This window comes from Typopeltis vanoorti, chromosome 12 (genome assembly GCF_054136105.1).
Source record: "Typopeltis vanoorti isolate ZY-2024b chromosome 12, IOZ_Tvanoo_1.0, whole genome shotgun sequence".
Lineage (NCBI taxonomy): Eukaryota > Metazoa > Arthropoda > Arachnida > Uropygi > Thelyphonidae > Typopeltis > Typopeltis vanoorti.
In genome coordinates, this window is record NC_143560.1 from 64,594,210 (window position 1) to 64,613,546 (window position 19,337).

General features: G+C 35.5%; 1 protein-coding gene across 1 annotated transcript in view; it reads left to right on the forward strand.

Moving 5' to 3' along the window:
• Positions 1-19,337, forward strand: part of LOC150100847 (voltage-dependent calcium channel type A subunit alpha-1-like) — a 1,659,894-nt gene that overhangs the window by 337,446 nt on the left and 1,303,111 nt on the right. Inside the window, exon 13 of the mRNA XM_090401918.1 lies at positions 3,064-3,148. Coding sequence (XP_090258044.1) covers positions 3,064-3,148 — 85 coding nt within the window. The remainder of the gene's footprint in view (positions 1-3,063; positions 3,149-19,337) is intronic.

Below are 19,337 nucleotides of genomic sequence, written 5' to 3' on the forward strand. Positions count from 1 at the left end.
ATTATATCCAAAATACTATATTTTTGCTTGAATTCCAGACATATGCAAATCACATATCTCCTCCACTATGAAATACTATTCCACTTTTGGGAAAGCATCTCATTACTGTTTATTTTTTGTTGTACTAAAACTGCTTAAAATAAGAGAAGCAGCTGGTCAGCTGCTTTATATAGTAGAGACTTTCTCCGGCAGTATTCCATAAACCCTGCCTGAAATTTTGTTTAAGGCAAATGACCACAATATAGGAATCCCTTGCTTTACACAGTTAATGTATGTTGTGAAAATGCCATTCTAAGAGAAAACTTGTTAATCAAACATAATAAGCGACAAAAAAAAAATGTTAATTCATCTATGGGATTTCAAATCTTTTCTAAATTTTTTAAAATATTTGATTTTACTGTTTTTACCACCAGTATCACTATAAAGGATAATGAAATGATTTAAAAATTAAAAAATAATTATGTGTATTAAGTTAAGGGATATTACATACCATATCGTTTCTTAGCCGAATAAGAAACTCAAAGAGTTTCATGCCGAATATAGTAGAAACTATATAAAGTTCGGCGATATATAGTTTCTACTATATTCGGAATGAAACTCTTTGAGTTTCTTATTCGGCTAAGAAACGATATGGGATGTAATATCCCTTAACTTAAACAAGTCATATGTCGCTGAATTGAAGCCTTTGGCTCTTCATATATCTAATAATTATGTGTATTTAAAGGAAAATTCTGATAAATATTTGAACACCATACTTTGCACTGACTTTTGTTTCTTTTCTGTGTGTACATCTCGCAGTAATAACAGCTCATAGCTTTGTCTACATTCCATTATATTTACATACTGCAATCATGGTTAAGGAAAGTTTCAAAATAGTTCACACTGTTTGTCTGATTTACTTCAAATCATGTGTGAGTCTTGCTTTCTTATTACCACACATTATCTTAATTATGTAAAGTTTTTGCTCTAAAGTGATGACTTTTCTCTTTTCTTTTCTTTTTATCATTACCACTTGTGATTTCACTTTTTTTTCTATAGTAAATGTTGAAAGATACTTTTTTTAATATAAAAATGCTTATATAAAGCAGTAGACAATTAATGAACACACTTATTTAATGGTGGCTTGGACCACAATGCATAATATTCTTACAGTATGTATATATCTATGTTCACTCTGTTGCTATGGTAACCAGAGCTGCAGCCATTTACAAGTTGTGTTTGTCTTTTGAAATTATAAAGCAATTCTTATTAAAAATGTCATGTTAAATGAATGTATCAATTTATTAACTATGTTAATTCGAAACATGTTATGAAAAACTGTGTAGAGTGAGGGATTCCTGTATATACTTGGGTGGTCTGAAAATTTCTCGCTTCGACCATAAATGGCAACACTATTGGCAAGTTCTAAGTTGGTACATCTGTCATAAGCATCCATGTGAAACTGGAAGTCATTCTATGAAGCAGTTTTTTTATACAGCTGTTGAAAGCAAAAGTGTTGTCTGTATCCCCTGAAATGGATAAAATTGAGTATCCTGTGGTTATAAAATTCTTTGTAAAAGAAGGCAAAAGAAATTCATTCCAAGTTCATAAAAGTTTATGTGCACTCTTCTCCTTTGTTTTCAACAATTAAGAAATGTGCTGCTGAGTTTTTAAACGTGGCCATACCTGCCTTGAAGATGATCCACGTGAAGGACGTCCAAAAAGTGTAACAACACCAGAAATCATTGATTAGTGCACGATATGGTATTGGATTACCGGTGAGTCAAAGTGTGTGAAATTGTTTTCACACACTTTGACTCACCGGTCAAAAGAATTGCAAATGAAAAAGCTTTGTGCAAGATGGGTGCCACGCACATCAAAAACACACTCACATGAAAATCTCTGAACAGTGCTTGGGGCTTTTTAACAAGAATAAAACTGATTTTGTGCATCGATTTATTACTATGGATGAAACTTGGATTCACCAGTACACACCAGAATCCAAACAGCAGTCAAAACAGCGAACAGAAGCTGGTTGTTCAGTGCCAAAGAAGACAAGTCATGACATCGGAGTTTTGGGATGCTACAGGCATTTTGTTTATTAATTATCTTGAAAAATGTAAAACAATAACCAGGGAATATTATTCCGATCTTTTAACCAGACTAGACGAAAAAATTCGTGAGAAAAGACCCGGTCTGCAGAAGAAAAAAGTCATCTTTCATCAGGACAATGAACCTGCTCACAAAGGTGTTTTGGCAATGGGAAAATTAAGTGATCTGCACTATGAATTGTTGGAACATCCACCCTATTCCCCAGATTTGGCTCCCTCTGACTTTTATCTCTTTCCAAAACTAAAACTCTTCCTCGCTGGTCAGCATTTTTCTTCAAATTAACAGGTGATTGCAGCTGTAGAGGGGTATTTCGCAGATATTACTGTGAACCACTACAGGGATGGGATAATGGCGCTGGAGCATTGCTGGAATCAATGTATTAATGGAGATTATATTGAAAAATGAAAATTATTTTGAAATTATAAATTTGTTTTTTCATTGTTAGGCCAAGAACGTTTCACACCACCCATGTATATTTTCAATATTATGTGGATAGGAGAGACAAAATATTTATCTGCTAATAGAGAATTTAGAAATTCCCCTTCCTTCACCGTTACATCTGTAACATTTTTTTTAAATTATTAATAATCATAATAATAATAATAATAATAATAATATTATTATTATTATTTCTCTAACTGAAATTTGAAGCGATATTATACCATTGCTGGAAAAAAAGTCATATTCCCTTCTTTCCTGAGTAGATATACATTATTGTAGTTTAGTACTCTTAAAAATAAATCTCGACTATGTTCTGGTAAGTAAATAAATACCATGAAATGGGGTACTCTTTTTTGTGAACCGTGAAACATTTACTTGATCTGTTTGAGGAGGTAGAAAATATTTTCAATGGGAAACTACTGTGATGTTGAAGTCATATCACAAACTAATTACTTTCGAGGTTTACAAAGTATCAGTGTTCACTCTTTATCACTCTTGTTGTCATGTTACAAAACTGGTTTCTTCTTACAGGTTTTGCAAGGGCTTCCTATATCAAAGCCAAAGTGACAAACAAAGGAGCATGCAAAGCATTCTGGAGGGCTGAGAAAAGGTTGAGGTAAGTTGTGCTGTTCTAGTTTTTTAGATATAATGTCCCCCAATTTCTCAATTATTTTTAAGAAACAATAAGAATGTGTAAAATGTGTATATAATTGGATGGCAAGTGATATATGTAAAATGCCTTTTCCTATCTGCATTACAAAAATTGCAATTATGCATTCTTTTGTCAGAATGAACATGTATATCAGAGGGGGGGGAAGAAATATTTAATCCCAGAAGTTAGGCATGCATATAATTGTTTAAATATAGAAAAATCTCTGGTTAAATGATATGCAGAGAAAGGAACATTGCTGCCTTCTGTCCTTATAAGCAATTAAATAATTAACTATCTCACTGGATATTTTCTGAAGAGCAGTTTGGTTAAAAGTAAAGCTACAATCTTTTTCTTTTCCTCTCTCTTGACTTTCCCCATCACCCTCTTGCGTAACAATTATTTTCAGCCTTAAAGTAGCAGTAGTCCTTGTGTGTTCTCTTAATCAAATCACAGCTTGCTAATATAAAAACTTTTTTGTTTTTAATCTTAACTTAGAGATTTCTGAATTGATACTACTTTCATTTTCTGTTACTGCTGCTTTCCTAAATCAGCAGAGTACTACCATAGAATATTTATGTTATTTTTGAAATCTGGACTTTTTCAGTAGTATTTCCTCTCAACAGAAGCTACTTCCCTCAGTAACTTAGGTGTCAAACTTCAGATTTGTTACATCTATTTATTTAGAAATACCAACACTTCTAGAAGAGAAGCATGCTTTCATCAGTGACCTTACTTTGACCAGAAAATTACTGATACTCCCCCCCCCCACACACACATCCCCTGACTCACTAACTCACTCCTAAAATGCACTTTATTATTATTATTAGTATTATTATTATTATTATCATCTGACCTCCCAGTAGTCAGAGACTGATCGTGGGAGGTACACACCATTGCACATAATGCTCATCCAACCATGCCTTAAAATACAATATGTCTACATTCACAACACTCAGGCAATGCATTCCACTCAGCAACCACTCTCCATGCAAAGAACCTGCTCCTTACTCCTCTGTATAAAGAGGATGTAAGCAGAGGAGTGAGGACATGCAGAAATGGCAGTGGCCTCTTGGTTTCTGGTGATGGCCTCTTGATCTCCCCGCCCCCTCTATCATTCTATGAAAAATCTCTTCCATGTCAACCTGATAGCAACCCTGGACTAGCTTATATGTCTCAATCACATCTCCCACCCCCTCTCTTCCTCCTATTCATGAGGCTATGCAGTTTGCATTCTCTCAATCTGTCCTCGTACTCCACATTCCAAAGACCACTGACAACCTTTGTGAATCTTCTCTGGACCCTTTCCAATATATCCACATCACCATGAAAACCCAGCAACCAGATCTGTGCACAATAATCCATATGAGGTGTGATCAAGGCCTTATAGAATGGTATCATAACCTCTTTATTTCTGCATGTCATGGTCCCCCCACCTGCATTATTGTCACTATTCAATGTGATGTCTTCACAACTTATGCAATGTGACCCCTAAATTTCAGGTGCTTGTCCACCACCACTCCCAGATCTCTCATTTCCTCTACCTCCTTTACAGTTTCCCCACCAAGTATACACTTTACATTCCATTGTTGCTTATCAAATCTCAAAACCTTGCAGTTTGGAACATTGAACTGACATTTCCACTTACTAGCCCATTCATGCAATCTTTTCAAATCCTCCAGTAAGGCCACAATATCTGCTTAATTCTGCATTGCTCTCCCCAATTTTGCATCATCTGTGAACAGCTGCATATCACTAGTTAGACCCATCCCAATATCATTAACATAAAAATTGAACAACAATGCTCCCAAAACTGATCCCAACAGTACACCACTAGTGACTTTGCTCTTTCGGGATACCCCACCTCTATATACAATTTTCTGATACCTATCTGACAGCCAGTCACTGATCCAACTCAGAAGTCTGTTATCCAATCTCATCTGCAATGATTATTGATCCAACTCAGTAGTGTGTTATCCAATCCTATCTGTTTCAATTTATTTAATAGTTTGTCATGTGGGAGCCTGTCAAGAGCTTTTGCAAAATCCAAGTAAGCCACTGTATATGCATCTCCCCTATCCAAGGTATTTGTCACCTTGTTATAGTACATAAGTAAGTTAGTAAAACATGATCTCCCCTTAACACACCCATGCTGATAACCAAAAAGAACACTGATGTTTTCAATCCAATTCTGTATCCTACTTCTCACCAATCTCTCTAGTACCTTCGCCACAACTACAGATGTATAGATTAGCCTATAATTTGAAACCACAGCCTTTTCATCACCTGTATGCAGTGGAACACTTTTACTTTCTTTCCACTCCCTTGGAACCTGTGCTGTTGTAAGACTTATTAAAGAAGCATTGCCAATGTTACTGCCAATTCTCTGGAACATTCCCTTAAGACTTGTGGTGATATGTCATCAAATCCTATCACCTTATTGATATCAAGTTATTCATTTCCTCAAATACCTTCTGCTCACTCACAATTTAGCAATCCTTTCCTATGTCCTTTACACTTAAGTTCCTAATGATTCCACCATGATCAGGATGTAACACCCTTATAAATTGATCACCAAATACCTCATCTATGTCTTCTGCAGCAGTTACCATTCTACCATTTTCATCCATTAACATCATGTTACTATGATCATTCTTCCTTCTACTTGCCACATATCTAAATAACTCTCTGGGGTTTTTCTTTGCCTGATTTGCCAATTTCTGCTCACATACTACACTTGTGTTTTCCTTACTAACCGAGTGATCCTCCTGAGCTTGTTCTTTATACTCCTCATGAAACTGATTATTACTGTTATTCATCTTGTACTGCCTCCAAAGTGCCTTCTTCTTCCAGATTTCATGCTTAAGTCCCTCATTCATCCATTTTACACCTACTTTATTCAGCCTTTTGGCCTTTGGAATAAATTCACACATTGATGCTATTATGAATTTCTTTGTCAGTTCCCAAGCAGTATTTATTTTCTTACACCTCAACTCCTCATTCCATCTTATAGCTCCAAGCTGTCTCCTAAGCTTGACATAATCACCAGTTTTATAATTCCACATATATCCTTTCCTCACAGAAGTATGCATATGGCCAGCAGCAACCCAGGTAATCACTTCATGATTACTCTCGCCAACTGCAGGAAAGTATGAAACCCAATTATATTTTCTGAAGATATGATTAGATCTAAAATGCTCGATCCTCATGTGCTATCCTTTACATGATGCTTGAAATAGTTATCCCTCAAGAACTCAAGAAATTCATTTTCCTTATTCCCAAATGGTATTTCTTCATTCCTATCTACTATACTACCATAATTAAAATTGCCCATAATAATTGCCCTTCCTCTGTTCACTAATCCAAGTTTTTTATACATTTCTTCATCACCACTCTCCTCATTCCCTGGCCTATAGCAACATCCAACTAAATATGTCTTTTTGTCAACTTCCACATTATACCACACTGCCTCATAACCATTGCCACTATTTCCCTCTTTCATGTCTACCTTATGTGGACTTAAGTCTTATGTAGACTATATGTAACGGTGATAATTTTTTTGTATCAAACCATCATTCCACATCAAAAGGAATCAAATACCATAATTGCTATTGAATTGGCAAGCAGTGCTTTTTTATTGGTTTATGTAAACTATGCTGAAAAATTTACTAATAATGGCTATCTCTAAATAAAGGACATCTCACATGCCAAATGAACAGTTGTTCAATTGAACAAAATGAGGTTTATCTTTCACATAAATGCCAACAGGACAGGTTCCAAAGGAGTCGAAAATGGATAAAATTGTTCCACTTCAAATAGGGAGTTGTATAAGACTGAAGCTACAAGCTATAGGCCAATCTGTTTTTTTTTTTGGGATTGTGTTAATGTGTCGGAGAGATTGGTGATTACTAGGATTCAGAATTGGGCACATAACACTAGTATTTTTATGATTGTTAGGTGTGTTGAAAGGGAAGATCATATTTTAGCACTCTGCTTACTTATTAACAGGGTGATAGGTTCACTGGATAAACGAGATGCATGTACAGTGAGTGATATATACTTAGATTTTTCATAGGGCTTTGATAATCTGCTATGCAACAAGCTGGTGATTCCATTCAAGCATATTGGTATCATCAGGTTGTTGTGTATGGTAGATTGATATTCCAAAAGTGGAAAGTTATTAGAATAGTGCTTCAGGGATATCTTTTGGGAACATTATTGTTTAATTTGTTTGTATGTTAATGATATTAGGAATGGCTTAATTAGAGATATGCAGCTGTTTGCAGATGATGCAAAATTGAAGAGCAGAGCACATGTTGTAGCCTTACAGGAGATTTTCAGTTAGACTGTGTGAATGGACAAGAGAGTGGAGCTATCATTTTAAATGTTGCAAAGTGTAAGGTGTTAAAATTGGTAGGCAAAGATTAGATGGAAAGTATACAATTAATGTTGAAGTTTTTGAAGAAGGTGGAAGAGATGAGTGATCTGGGAGTAATGATGGAGAGAGGCTTGAAGTTTAGGGGTCACATTGCTAAAATTGTGAGAACATCACAATATATAACGGTAATGATGGGAAGAATTTTAACATGCAGAAGCAAAGAGTTTATGGTTATCTTGTATAAGGCCTCAATCAAAACTGCATATGAAGTACTGTACACAGATCTGGCCTCCTCATTTTCGAGGATATCTTAAAGAGGATCCAAAGATGATTCACTAAGTGGATGTTGAGTCTATGGAATGTGGGATATGAAGACAGATTGAGTGAATGTAATTTGTAGAGCCTTGTGAATAGAAGAAGAGGGGATGTGATTTAGATTTACAAATTGGTGAGGGGTTGTTACAAATTATTGTGCAGAAGATTTTTCATACAGTAAAGGGAGACAGGGATAGACAAGTGGCCATCCTTGTCTCCCTTTAAGGAACAGTTAAGAAGCAGTAAGGAGCAGATTCTTTGCATGGAGAGTGATTGGTGAGTGAAATGCATTTCCTGAGAGTATGGTAATTGTGAATGGATTTAAAGCTTGGTTTGATGATTTTTTATCTGAGAGTGAGGACCAGCCACCATGAGTCTTTTGACTCTTTTGAGGTGTGATGTTAACAATAATGAAGAGCAATATTTAGATTTTGCAAAGGCGTTTGATAAATTGCCACATGACAAGCTGGTAATTAAATTGGAACGGATGGGGCTGAACAGTAGATTGGTTCACTGGATTGGAGATTGGTTGTCTGATAGGTATCAGCGAGTTGTCTATGGAGGAGTGATATCCCATAACAGGAAAGTTACTAGTGGTGTACCTCAAGGGTCTGTTTTGGGTCCATTGCTGTTTAATTTGTATGTAAATGATATCAGGAGAGGTCTGAATGGTGATGTGCAGTTGTTTGCAGATGATGCAAAGTTGGGCAGGGCTTTGCAAGAGGACTTGAATACACTGTCTGAATGGGTAAATAAGTGGGGATGTCAATTCAATGTCTCAAAGTGTAAGGTTTTGAAATTTGGGAAGCAGAGATGGGATGTAAAGTACACAATCGGTGCGAATATCTTGGAAGAGGTAAAGGAAATGAGAGATCTGGGAGTGATTGTAGACAAGGACCTAAAATTTCGAGGACATGTTACTAAAATAGTGAAGACAACACAGCGGATAATGGGAATGATGCAGAGGACATTGACTTGTAGAAGTAAGGATGTTATGGTTCCTTTGTATAAGGCTTTGATCAGGCCACATATGGATTACTGTGCACAGATCTGGTCACCTGGTTTTCAAAAAGATGAAATTGTGTTGGAAAAGGTTCAGAGGCGATTGACTAAGGTGGTTTCTGGTCTCTGGAATGTAGAGTATGAAGACAGATTGACAAAATGCAATTTGCAGAAATTGGTGGATAGAAGGAGGAGAGGGGGAGAGATGATTGAGACATATAAGCTGTTGAGTGGTTATTACCAGATTAACGTCGGGAAGGTTTTGCACAGAATGGGTGAGGATAGCAGGAGAACAAGAGGTCATTCCTGGAAGCTATATAAGGAGGGTGTGAGCAAGGGAGTGAGGAACAGGTTTTTTTCATGGAGATATTTAAGTGAATATATTTAAGGCACAGTATGATAAACTGTGTGTATAACAGTGGTCCTCCCAGGATGAGTCTTTGACTCCATGGAGGTTTTTATAATAATAATAATAATAATAATAATAATAATAATTTCCTCTCTTATGAGCCTCTGTAGCTCGGTTGGTATAGATGAAGCCCTTTGGTCACAAAAACCTCGGTTCATTTCCTGATCATGATGTGAGGAATCTTTATCTGGTCTCTTTCAACTAAAGGTGAGTTAGCTGTTCTCATATGGTCTCATATAGAGGTAGGGGATTTTTTCACCTGGAAACTTTAGTTTTTCATCCCCCAGAACAGACAAACTGACCTGATGAATACACACATCTACAGACATAGGACACAACAGGAGGCATAGGGCTAACCACCCTATCCTCATGTTGCGGTTGCTGTTGAAAGTCCAAGAATACTTGGAAAGGTCATGGGTGCTTAAATGCCTGTTAGGATTACTGATAGGAGAGGATTTCCTCTCTTATATATAGCTGAAACAATTATTTTAGAAGTGCTGAATCATGGAAATTAATATTCTACCTTGTTTGTAATAAAGTAGTGCATAATGGAATGGGTTTTGGCTATGACTATACATGTATGCTACAAGCGAACATAGATATTTTCCTGTGGTATACATATGTGGAATCTCATTTTAAGAAGCTCAAATCAGGATTCTAAAGTGTTCAATGAAAATTGAGATAGAGCAAAAATAAAAAATTTCAGGTTTATTGCTTGCATAATATGGCAGATATGTAATATACCCTTTATGCTAGTGGACACATTATGAATGAGTGGCTAGTTAACACTATTCTTTAGTCTACAAAGACAAAACTTGCAATTTTGTTATTATTGTTGTTGTTGTTGTTATTATTATTCTAAGATCCCATAGAGTCAAAGACTCATCTAGGAGATCCCTTTGTTATACACACAGCTGATCATATCTTGCCTAAAACAGATTCAAATACTCTGCATGCACTGCACTCTCAGGCAAGGCATTCCAATTCACCTGGAAACTTTAGTTTTTCATCCCCCAGAACAGACAAACTGACCTGATGAATACACACATCTACAGACATAGGACACAACAGGAGGCATAGGGCTAACCACCCTATCCTCATGTTGTGGTTGCTGTTGATAGTCCAAGAATACTTGGAAAGGTCATGGGTGCTTAAATGCCTGTTAGGATTACTGATAGGAGAGGATTTCCTCTCTTATATATAGCTGAAACAATTATTTTAGAAGTGCTGAATCATTGAAATTAATATTCTACCTTGTTTGTAATAAAGTAGTGCATAATGGAATGGGTTTTGGCTATGACTATACATGTATGCTACAAGCGAACATAGATATTTTCCTGTGGTATACATATGTGGAATCTCATTTTAAGAAGCTCAAATCAGGATTCTAAAGTGTTCAATGAAAATTGAGATAGAGCAAAAATAAAAAATTTCAGGTTTATTGCTTGCATAATATGGCAGATATGTAATATACCCTTTATGCTAGTGGACACATTATGAATGAGTGGTTAGTTAACACTATTCTTTAGTCTACAAAGACAAAACTTGCAATTTTGTTATTATTGTTGTTGTTGTTGTTATTATTATTCTAAGATCCCATAGAGTCAAAGACTCATCTAGGAGATCCCTTTGTTATACACACAGCTGATCATATCTTGCCTAAAACAGATTCAAATACTCTGCATGCACTGCACTCTCAGGCAAGGCATTCCAATTATTCACAACTTTGCATGCAAAAATCCTGCTTCTCACTTCCTTGTTCACAGCTTCCAGGGATGACCTCTTGTTCTCCCCCATTTGATCTATAACATTGATCCTATAACAACTCCTTACCAACTTGTACTTCCCTATTATATCACCTCTCTTTCTCCTATCCACTAGACTCATTGGCAAATTGCAACTTCTCAACCTTTCCTCATATCCAACATTCCAGAGATCAGAAACTATCTTGGTCAATTGCCTCTGAACCCTTTCCAACATCTCCTTGTCCTTTTGAAAAACAGGTGACCAAATCTGTGCACACTGGTTTATATGTGGCCTAATCAAGGCCTTATACAATGGAACAAGAATCTCCTTAAGTCTACAAGTCAGTGTCCTCCGCATCATTCCCACAATTTGTTGTGTTGTCCTCACAATTTTGGCAATATATCATCCAAATTTTAGATCCTTATCCACCATCACCTCAAGATCTCTTATTTCCTTCACCTCCAACAATATATCCCCCACCAAGGGTAAATTCTACATACCATCTTTGTTTCCCAAATGTTAAAATCTTTCATTTTGTGACATTGAAATAATATCCCCCACTTTCATTCCCATTCACTCAAACTATTCAGGTCTTCTTGTAAGGCCACAACATCTGTTCTGCTCCTCATAGTTTTTCCAATTTTTCCATCATTTGCAAATAACTGAATATCCATATGGTAATCTATCAAAAGCCTTTACAGAACTTAAGTATACTACTGTGTATCCATCTGCTTTGTCCAATGTAGCCGTCACCTTATCATAATAAGTACATAGATTACTAACTACTTATTATGATAAGTAATAAGTAAGTAGATCACTAAAACATGACCTCCCTTTAGCAAATCCATGCTGTCCATCAAAGCTAATACCACTGTTATCAACCGGATTCTGGATCCTGGTTCTTACCATCCACTCCAATACTTTAATCACAACAACTGACACACAGATAGTCCTATAATTTGATGCTTGAGTTCTGTCACTTCCATTATGGACAGGGATGGGGAACCCTTGGCATGTGTGCCAAACGTTGCATGCTGACGACTTTTTCCCAGCAACAACCCAAGGATCACCTTAAAAAAATAAATAAATAAACACATATCCAACATCTTTGCTGAGTTGTATATTTTAACTTAATAGAATACAATTTTATTAGGTAAAGTGATACCAAATAAAACTACAATAAAGAAACAAACACTATCAGCTGTTTTAGTAATAAGTAATAAGAAAATGAAACAAACATCCTATTTCCAAGCCATCTATCTCTGCGATATACTTACGTACAATTTTGTCCAATTCAGTTGTTGCATCATTCGCAGTCATTCTCCTTTACCATCATTTTATATATTTTTTTGTGTCTCATAAAGAATTCATTGGTTTTCTAAAGTGTGTATACACTTAATTACACATAAAGGCAAAGAATATCCATGTTATCAACAGGGTAGAAGAACTTTTAAATAAAAATTCCATCACTTATTTTTACATTCATTCAATCTTACATGACTTACAATAATCACTGTTAATTCCGTCATTAATTTTTACATTCATTCAATCTTACATGACTTACAATAATCACTGTTAATTCCGTCACTAATTTTTACATTCATTCAATCTTACATGACTTACAATAATCACTCGTACAATATTCTTTGATTTTACCGCTGTAGTGTGATTTTTGATTATTTGAAAATGTTCTTGCAATACTTAAAAGACATCAAATAATAATATGTTCCTCAAAATTTAGGTTTGCACTTGAGAAAATTTTCCATCAAACATTTGCCGATTTTGGCATGCACACTTAAAAAGATTGCCCATCCCTGCTCTAGGATGTCGTCCATTTAGGTAATGTAAAAAGGTTCTCCTCACTAGCCTGTTATCCTCCATTCTTTCCAGGTGACCTAACCATCTGATGCAACTAGCTCTGATTTTGTTTATTATTAGTGGCTTCTCTTATAATGATCATAGAGTTCACCTTCTCCATTCATCAATTTCACAGGATCTTTAATCTGACCAAATATTTTTCTTAAGATTTTGTTTTTGAAGCGTTGTAATTGATCTTCATCGGCTTTTGTTATATTCCATGTCTCTGCATCATATAATACAACATTTTGTAGATATTTATTTTAGATTCATATGACAGATTTCAAGATGAGAGGAAGTACTGAAGTGAAAAATATGATTTATTATCTGCTTGGATGCTCATCTTTATTTCTGTTTGGATCGTATTATCTTTAGTTATTATTGAGCCTAGACGTTTAAATTGTATTGAGTCTTTCAATATCATGTCAGCAAACTGAATAGTTGATGGCTTATTGAGATTATTATCTCTAGATACTTTTAAATATTCTGTTTTAATTTGGTTAATATTAACACCTATTTTTTTTGGAAGAGGTTTTAAGTTTATAAAAGTTTCAGTTATATCGTCTGCACTTTCTCCTATGATATCAATATCATCTGCATATCTATGGAATGATGCAGAGCATGACACAGTGCTTTTAGTTGTTTCTTGACTTTTTTCCAAAGCTACGTTGAATAATATAAGTGATATCACATCTCCTTGTTTTAAACCTTTGGAGATGTTGAATGGCTCTGACAACATGTTGGTTAGTGAGAACTTTACATTGATTTTCCTGTATACACTTAACCAGTCTGATTAATTTTTCTAGTATTCCAAATTCCTTTAAGATTTTCCATAGATTTTCTCATTGTATGCTATCATATGCTTTTTGGAAGTCAATCAAGATATTATGACTTTCTTTATTGTTATTCCAAATTTTTCTCTGGAATTTGTTTCAAGGTAAAAAGATGATCAATAGTTGAACAACATTTTCTGAATCTAGCCTAATATTCTCCAAGAATATCTTCTGCATATGGAATAATTCTTTTTAGAATAATATCAGATAGAATTTTGTAACTGGCATTTAGCAGTGAGATGCCTCTGTAGTTTTCGCATTTCCTTTTATCGCCTTTTTTGTGGATGGGGATTAAACTGCCAGAAGACTGGAAAGAATCAATAATAATTGATTCTTTCCAGTCTTCTGACAGTTTTTCATTTTTCCATATGAATTTAATTAGTGTGAACAGTTTGTTAGTTAATTCTTTTCCTTCATATTTAATTTGTTCAAATGTGATTTTATCAAATTCTGCAGCTTTATTATTTTGGCAGTTTAGCAGCTGTTTGAAATATTCCATCCACCTTTCAGCCATCTGTTTGTCATTTGCAGCAATTTGTCCTTTATTATGGGAAAAGGGGTGTCAGTTCAATGTCAGTAAATGTAAAGTTATTCACTTCAGCATGATTAGATATCGAATGTCGATTGGTGGAATTAGGCTAGAAGAAACTGATGAGGCTAGGGATCTTGGAGTGTTAATAGATAGGAAGTTGAAGTTCAGGGGCCATGTGGCAAAGATTGCAAATACAACTCAAAAGATAATTGCAATGCTGAAACGAATGTTCACATGTAAAGATAAGGATGTTATTTTGCCTCTTTACAAGGCCTTGATAAGACCTCACTTGGACTATTTTGCGCAGGTCTAGTCTCCTGGTTTCCGTTGTATTTCTGATATATTGGAGAGAGTACAAAATAGAGCGTTAAAAATGATACCAGGATTGTGGAATACTGATTATGAAGGCAGATTGAGAATTTGTAGACTGCAGACACTAGCAAACAGGAGAAAGAGGGGTGATATGATTGAGACTTACAAACTTCTGAAAGGGTCATTATTATTATTATTATTATTATTATTATTATTAAACAAGACCTCATGGAGTCAAAGACTCATCTAGGAGGTCCTTTTATCTCACACACATCTCATCATACCGGGTCTTAAACACATTCAAACTCCTTGCAGACACCACACTCTCAGGCAAGGCATTCCAATCATTCACAACTCTGCACGAAAAAAACCTGCCTCTCACTCCCCTACTCACACCCTCTTTATACAGTTTCCAGGGATGACCTCTGGTTCTCCCCTGATCTCCCACTATTCGCTGTAGAACTTCTCCACCATTGATCCTATAGCAACCCCTTACCAACTTGTAGGTCTCTATCATATCTCCCCTCTTCCTTCTCTCCACTAGTCTCTGCAAATTACATCTTTTCAATCTTTCCTCATACTCGACATTCCAGAGGTCAGAAACTACCTTAGTCAGTCGCCTTTGGACCCTTTCCAACATCTCTTCATCCTTCTGAAAACCAGGTGACCAAATCTGGGCACAATAGTCCATGTGTGGCCTAATCAAAGCCTTATACAATGGAACAAGAATCTCCCTACTTCTACACGTCAGTGTCCTCCTCATCATTCCCAGAAGTCTTTGTGTTGTCTTCACAATTTTGGCGATGTGACCCCTAAATTTTCGATCCTTATCCACTATCACTCCCAGATCTCTTATTTCCTCTACTTCCAACAATATATTTTCACCAAGCATAAATTCTGCATCTCATCTTTGTTTTCCAAATTTTAAAACCTTACATTTTGCAACATTGAACTCACATCCCCATTTGCTTGCCCAATCACTCAATTTATTCAAGTCTTCTTGCAAGGCCACAACATCTTCACTACTCTTTATGGTTCGTCCCAACTTTGCATCATCTGCAAACAACTGAATATCTCCATCCAAATCTTCGCCAATATCATTAATATACAAGTTAAATAGTAATGGCCCTAAAACAGACCCCTGAGGCACTCCACTACTGACTTTCCTTTTCCTGGATATCGCACCCCCACACACAACTTGTTGATACTTATCAGATAGCCAGTCTCCAATCCAATGCACTAATCTAATATCCAACCCCATCTGCTCTAGTTTGACTGTCAACTTATCATGAGGTACTCTATCAAAAGCTTTTGCGAAATCCAAGTATATTACTGTGTATCCTTCTCCTCTGTCCAAGGAAGCAGTCACTTTATTGTAATAAGTAAGTAGATTACTAAAACACGACCTCCCTTTAGCAAATCCATGCTGTCCATCAAAGATTATACCATTGTTGTCAACCCAACTCTGGATCCTAGTTCTCACAAGCTTCTCCAACAACTTAACCACAACACCTGACACACAGATAGGCCTATAGTTTGATGCTTGAGTTCGATCACCTCCTTTATGAAGTGGCACAATCTTGCCCTCCTTCCACTCTTCCAGTCATGCAGGATTTCAATTGATGGAATTTTTCAATTTATGGAGGGTGGAGAAAGGATAGGAGGGCATCCTTGGGAGTTGAGAATGAAGGCCAGCAAGAAGGGTGTGATGACTAGATTTTTCTCTCAGAGGATGGTGCGTGATTGGAATGGATTGCCTTTGGATGTTGTGAGTGCAAGAAGTGTGAATGAATTCAAGAATAAGTATGATAGCTGGTGTGTGTAGTATGTTGCCTCCCCTCGACAACATACTACACACACCAGTGTAGTATGTTGTTGAGGGGAGTTATTTAGTAATAATAATAATAATAATAAATATCATTAATTATTGGAGTTCATGATTGATAGCCTGCCTTTAATTTAATTATACCTTGAAAAAAGTTCTTTGCATTTTTACATGCATTCTCTTTTTTAGTTTTATCAATTAATTCTTTTAAATAGCATCTTTTTTTTTTTTGCCTAATAGTTTTGTTTGATTCACTACTACCAAATCTATAGTTTTGATAGTTATTGTTATTTTGTTGGTTCTGAAGCCATTGAAGCTTAGATCTGTTTTCATTTCTATTTCTTCTCTGCATCTATTGTTAAACCATTTATTATAGTATGAAATATTTTGGAATCCTAAATTTTTTTCAGATGCTCTGTTTGTACAGTACTTAATTCCATTCCATAGAGTATCAATATTTTCAGTTTCTTCAATGATCTTAAACTCTGCTTTTATTTCATTAGAGTAATCTAATCTTATGTTATTGCTTTTCAGATTATCAATATTGAGTTTAGGATGTTTTTTATTTTTATTGAAATAGTTTTTGTTAAGTTTTATTTTCATTATCGATCCTACCAAATAATCATCTGAATCACTATTCAGCACTTCTATAACTTCTAACAGTTTGAATGCTGCTTCTAAATCTTCTTTCTGTTAAAATATGATCAATTTGGTTGTGAGTTATTCCATCAGGTGATGTCCATGCTTGATTATGAATGTCATTCATAAGCGAATGTTGTCATAAATGTCATAAATATTGTACAAGTTATTATCAGGTTCTTAGATTTTCTGAATTTATTAACCTTGTACCATTAATTTGAAATTTCATGTAGGCTATTATTTCAAATTGTTTGTCTTTAGATTTCTTCCTGAATGAATGTGTTCATTCAGGAAGAAGAAACAAATCCCCAGATATAGATAAAATCCCTTCAGAAATATTAAAGGTAGGAGGAAAGAAACTAGATGAGAAAATATATTATTATTATTATCGCACCCTCCATGGAGTTGGGAGACTCACTGTGAGAAGTTCATTCAACTGACAACATATTTATCATACTGAATCTTAAAATCCTTAATACTCCTTGCATTAGTAACTCATTCTGGTAATGCATTCCATTCAATAACAGTTTATTCATGTAAAAAATCTTCTCCTTGCACCCCTCTCTGCTGCACTCTTATATAACTTCCAGGGATGACTTTTGGTTTTTCTCCTCTTGCCTCCTACTGTTTTTATAATCTCATTTGTATTAATCTGATAAAAACATCTCATTAACACATTCATTCAGGAAGAACAAAATCATCAGGTATAGATAAAATCCCTGCAGCATTACTGCAAGTAGAAGAAAAGAAGCTTGATGAGAAAATATATTATTATTATTATTATTGAACCGTCCATGGAGTCGGGAGACTCATTGTGGGGATTTCATTTAACTGACAACATATTTATCATACAGAATCTTAAAATCCTTAATATTCCTTGCATTAGTAACACATTCTGGTAATGCGTTCCACTAAATGACAGTTCTTAATGTAAAAATCTACTCCTCACACCTTTCTTCACCACACACTTACATAAATTCCAGGGATGACTACATGTTTTTCTCCCCTCACTTTCTACACTATATATAATCTCATCTGTATTAATCTGATAAAATCATCTCACTAACTAAAACGTCTGTTATAATATCACTTCTTTTCCTCCTATTCACAAAACTCTACAATACACTTTTTTTTTCCACTGCTCTCCATAGCCAGTGGTCCAAAGTCCTGATAATGTCTTTGTCACTTGCCTCTGGACCCTCTCCAATGTCTCACCATCATACTGAATACCAGGTGACCAGATTTGAGTGCTCTATACAGTGGCACAACCACTTCCTTATTCCCTACATGTTAGAGTACTTATTATCATAGCAGCACTATGATGTGCAGCCTTTGCAAAACTAGCAATATGCCCTCTAAACTTCAGTCTGCTATCAACCATCACTCCCAAATCTCTAATCTCATCCACTTCCTGTAGTACAGCACTGTCAATATAGTACGCAGCCTTATAATTCTGCAGTCCAAAATGTAACACCATGCACTTATTGATATTAAAACTACAACCACATTCCTTTGTCCAAGTCAAAAGTCTATTCAAATCTTCCTGAAGAGAATTAACATCAACAGTGTTACTTATAATTCTTCCAAACTTTGCCTCATCAGCAAACAACTGAAGGCCCAGTCAGTCCACATGATATATTTTTTACAAAAAAGTAACAGAACCCTGGGGCATGCCACTGGTTAACCTCCTATTTTGATCCTGTTGGTATCATTCAGAGAACCAATCTCTGATCCATCTAACCAATATACTATCCATTCCCATCATCTGCAACTTGTGGTAATCTAGCAAACACTTTTGCAAAGTCCAAGACTATTACTGTATATGATTTTCCCTTATCTAACACACCTATTACTTTACCTTATCATAAAATGCAAGTAAATTACTAAAACAGGACTTACTCTTTACAAATTCATGCTGATCATCAGAAAGAATGTTATGTCCATCAACCTAATCCTATAGTCTCTTCTTAAACAATCTCTCCAACACCTTGACAACAACTGCATTAATACAGACTGGTTTATAATTGGAAACTTGTTCTAGAACCATGTTTATAGAGTGGTACTATTTTGCCTTTTTTCCACTCCTTAGGAATCCTACCTAAATTTAATTAAATAACCAAGTCAAATGCATAATTTACTGTGGTACACATTCCTTAAGAATATGGTGAGGCCACCCATTCTCACAGCCTTATTAACATCTAACCCAAGTGACACCTGATACACCTTTGATTCTCTCACTTTCAATTCTCCTAATACTTGCCTCCCTTCTGTATATTGCGGTGCATCATTTACATAAGTATGATATATG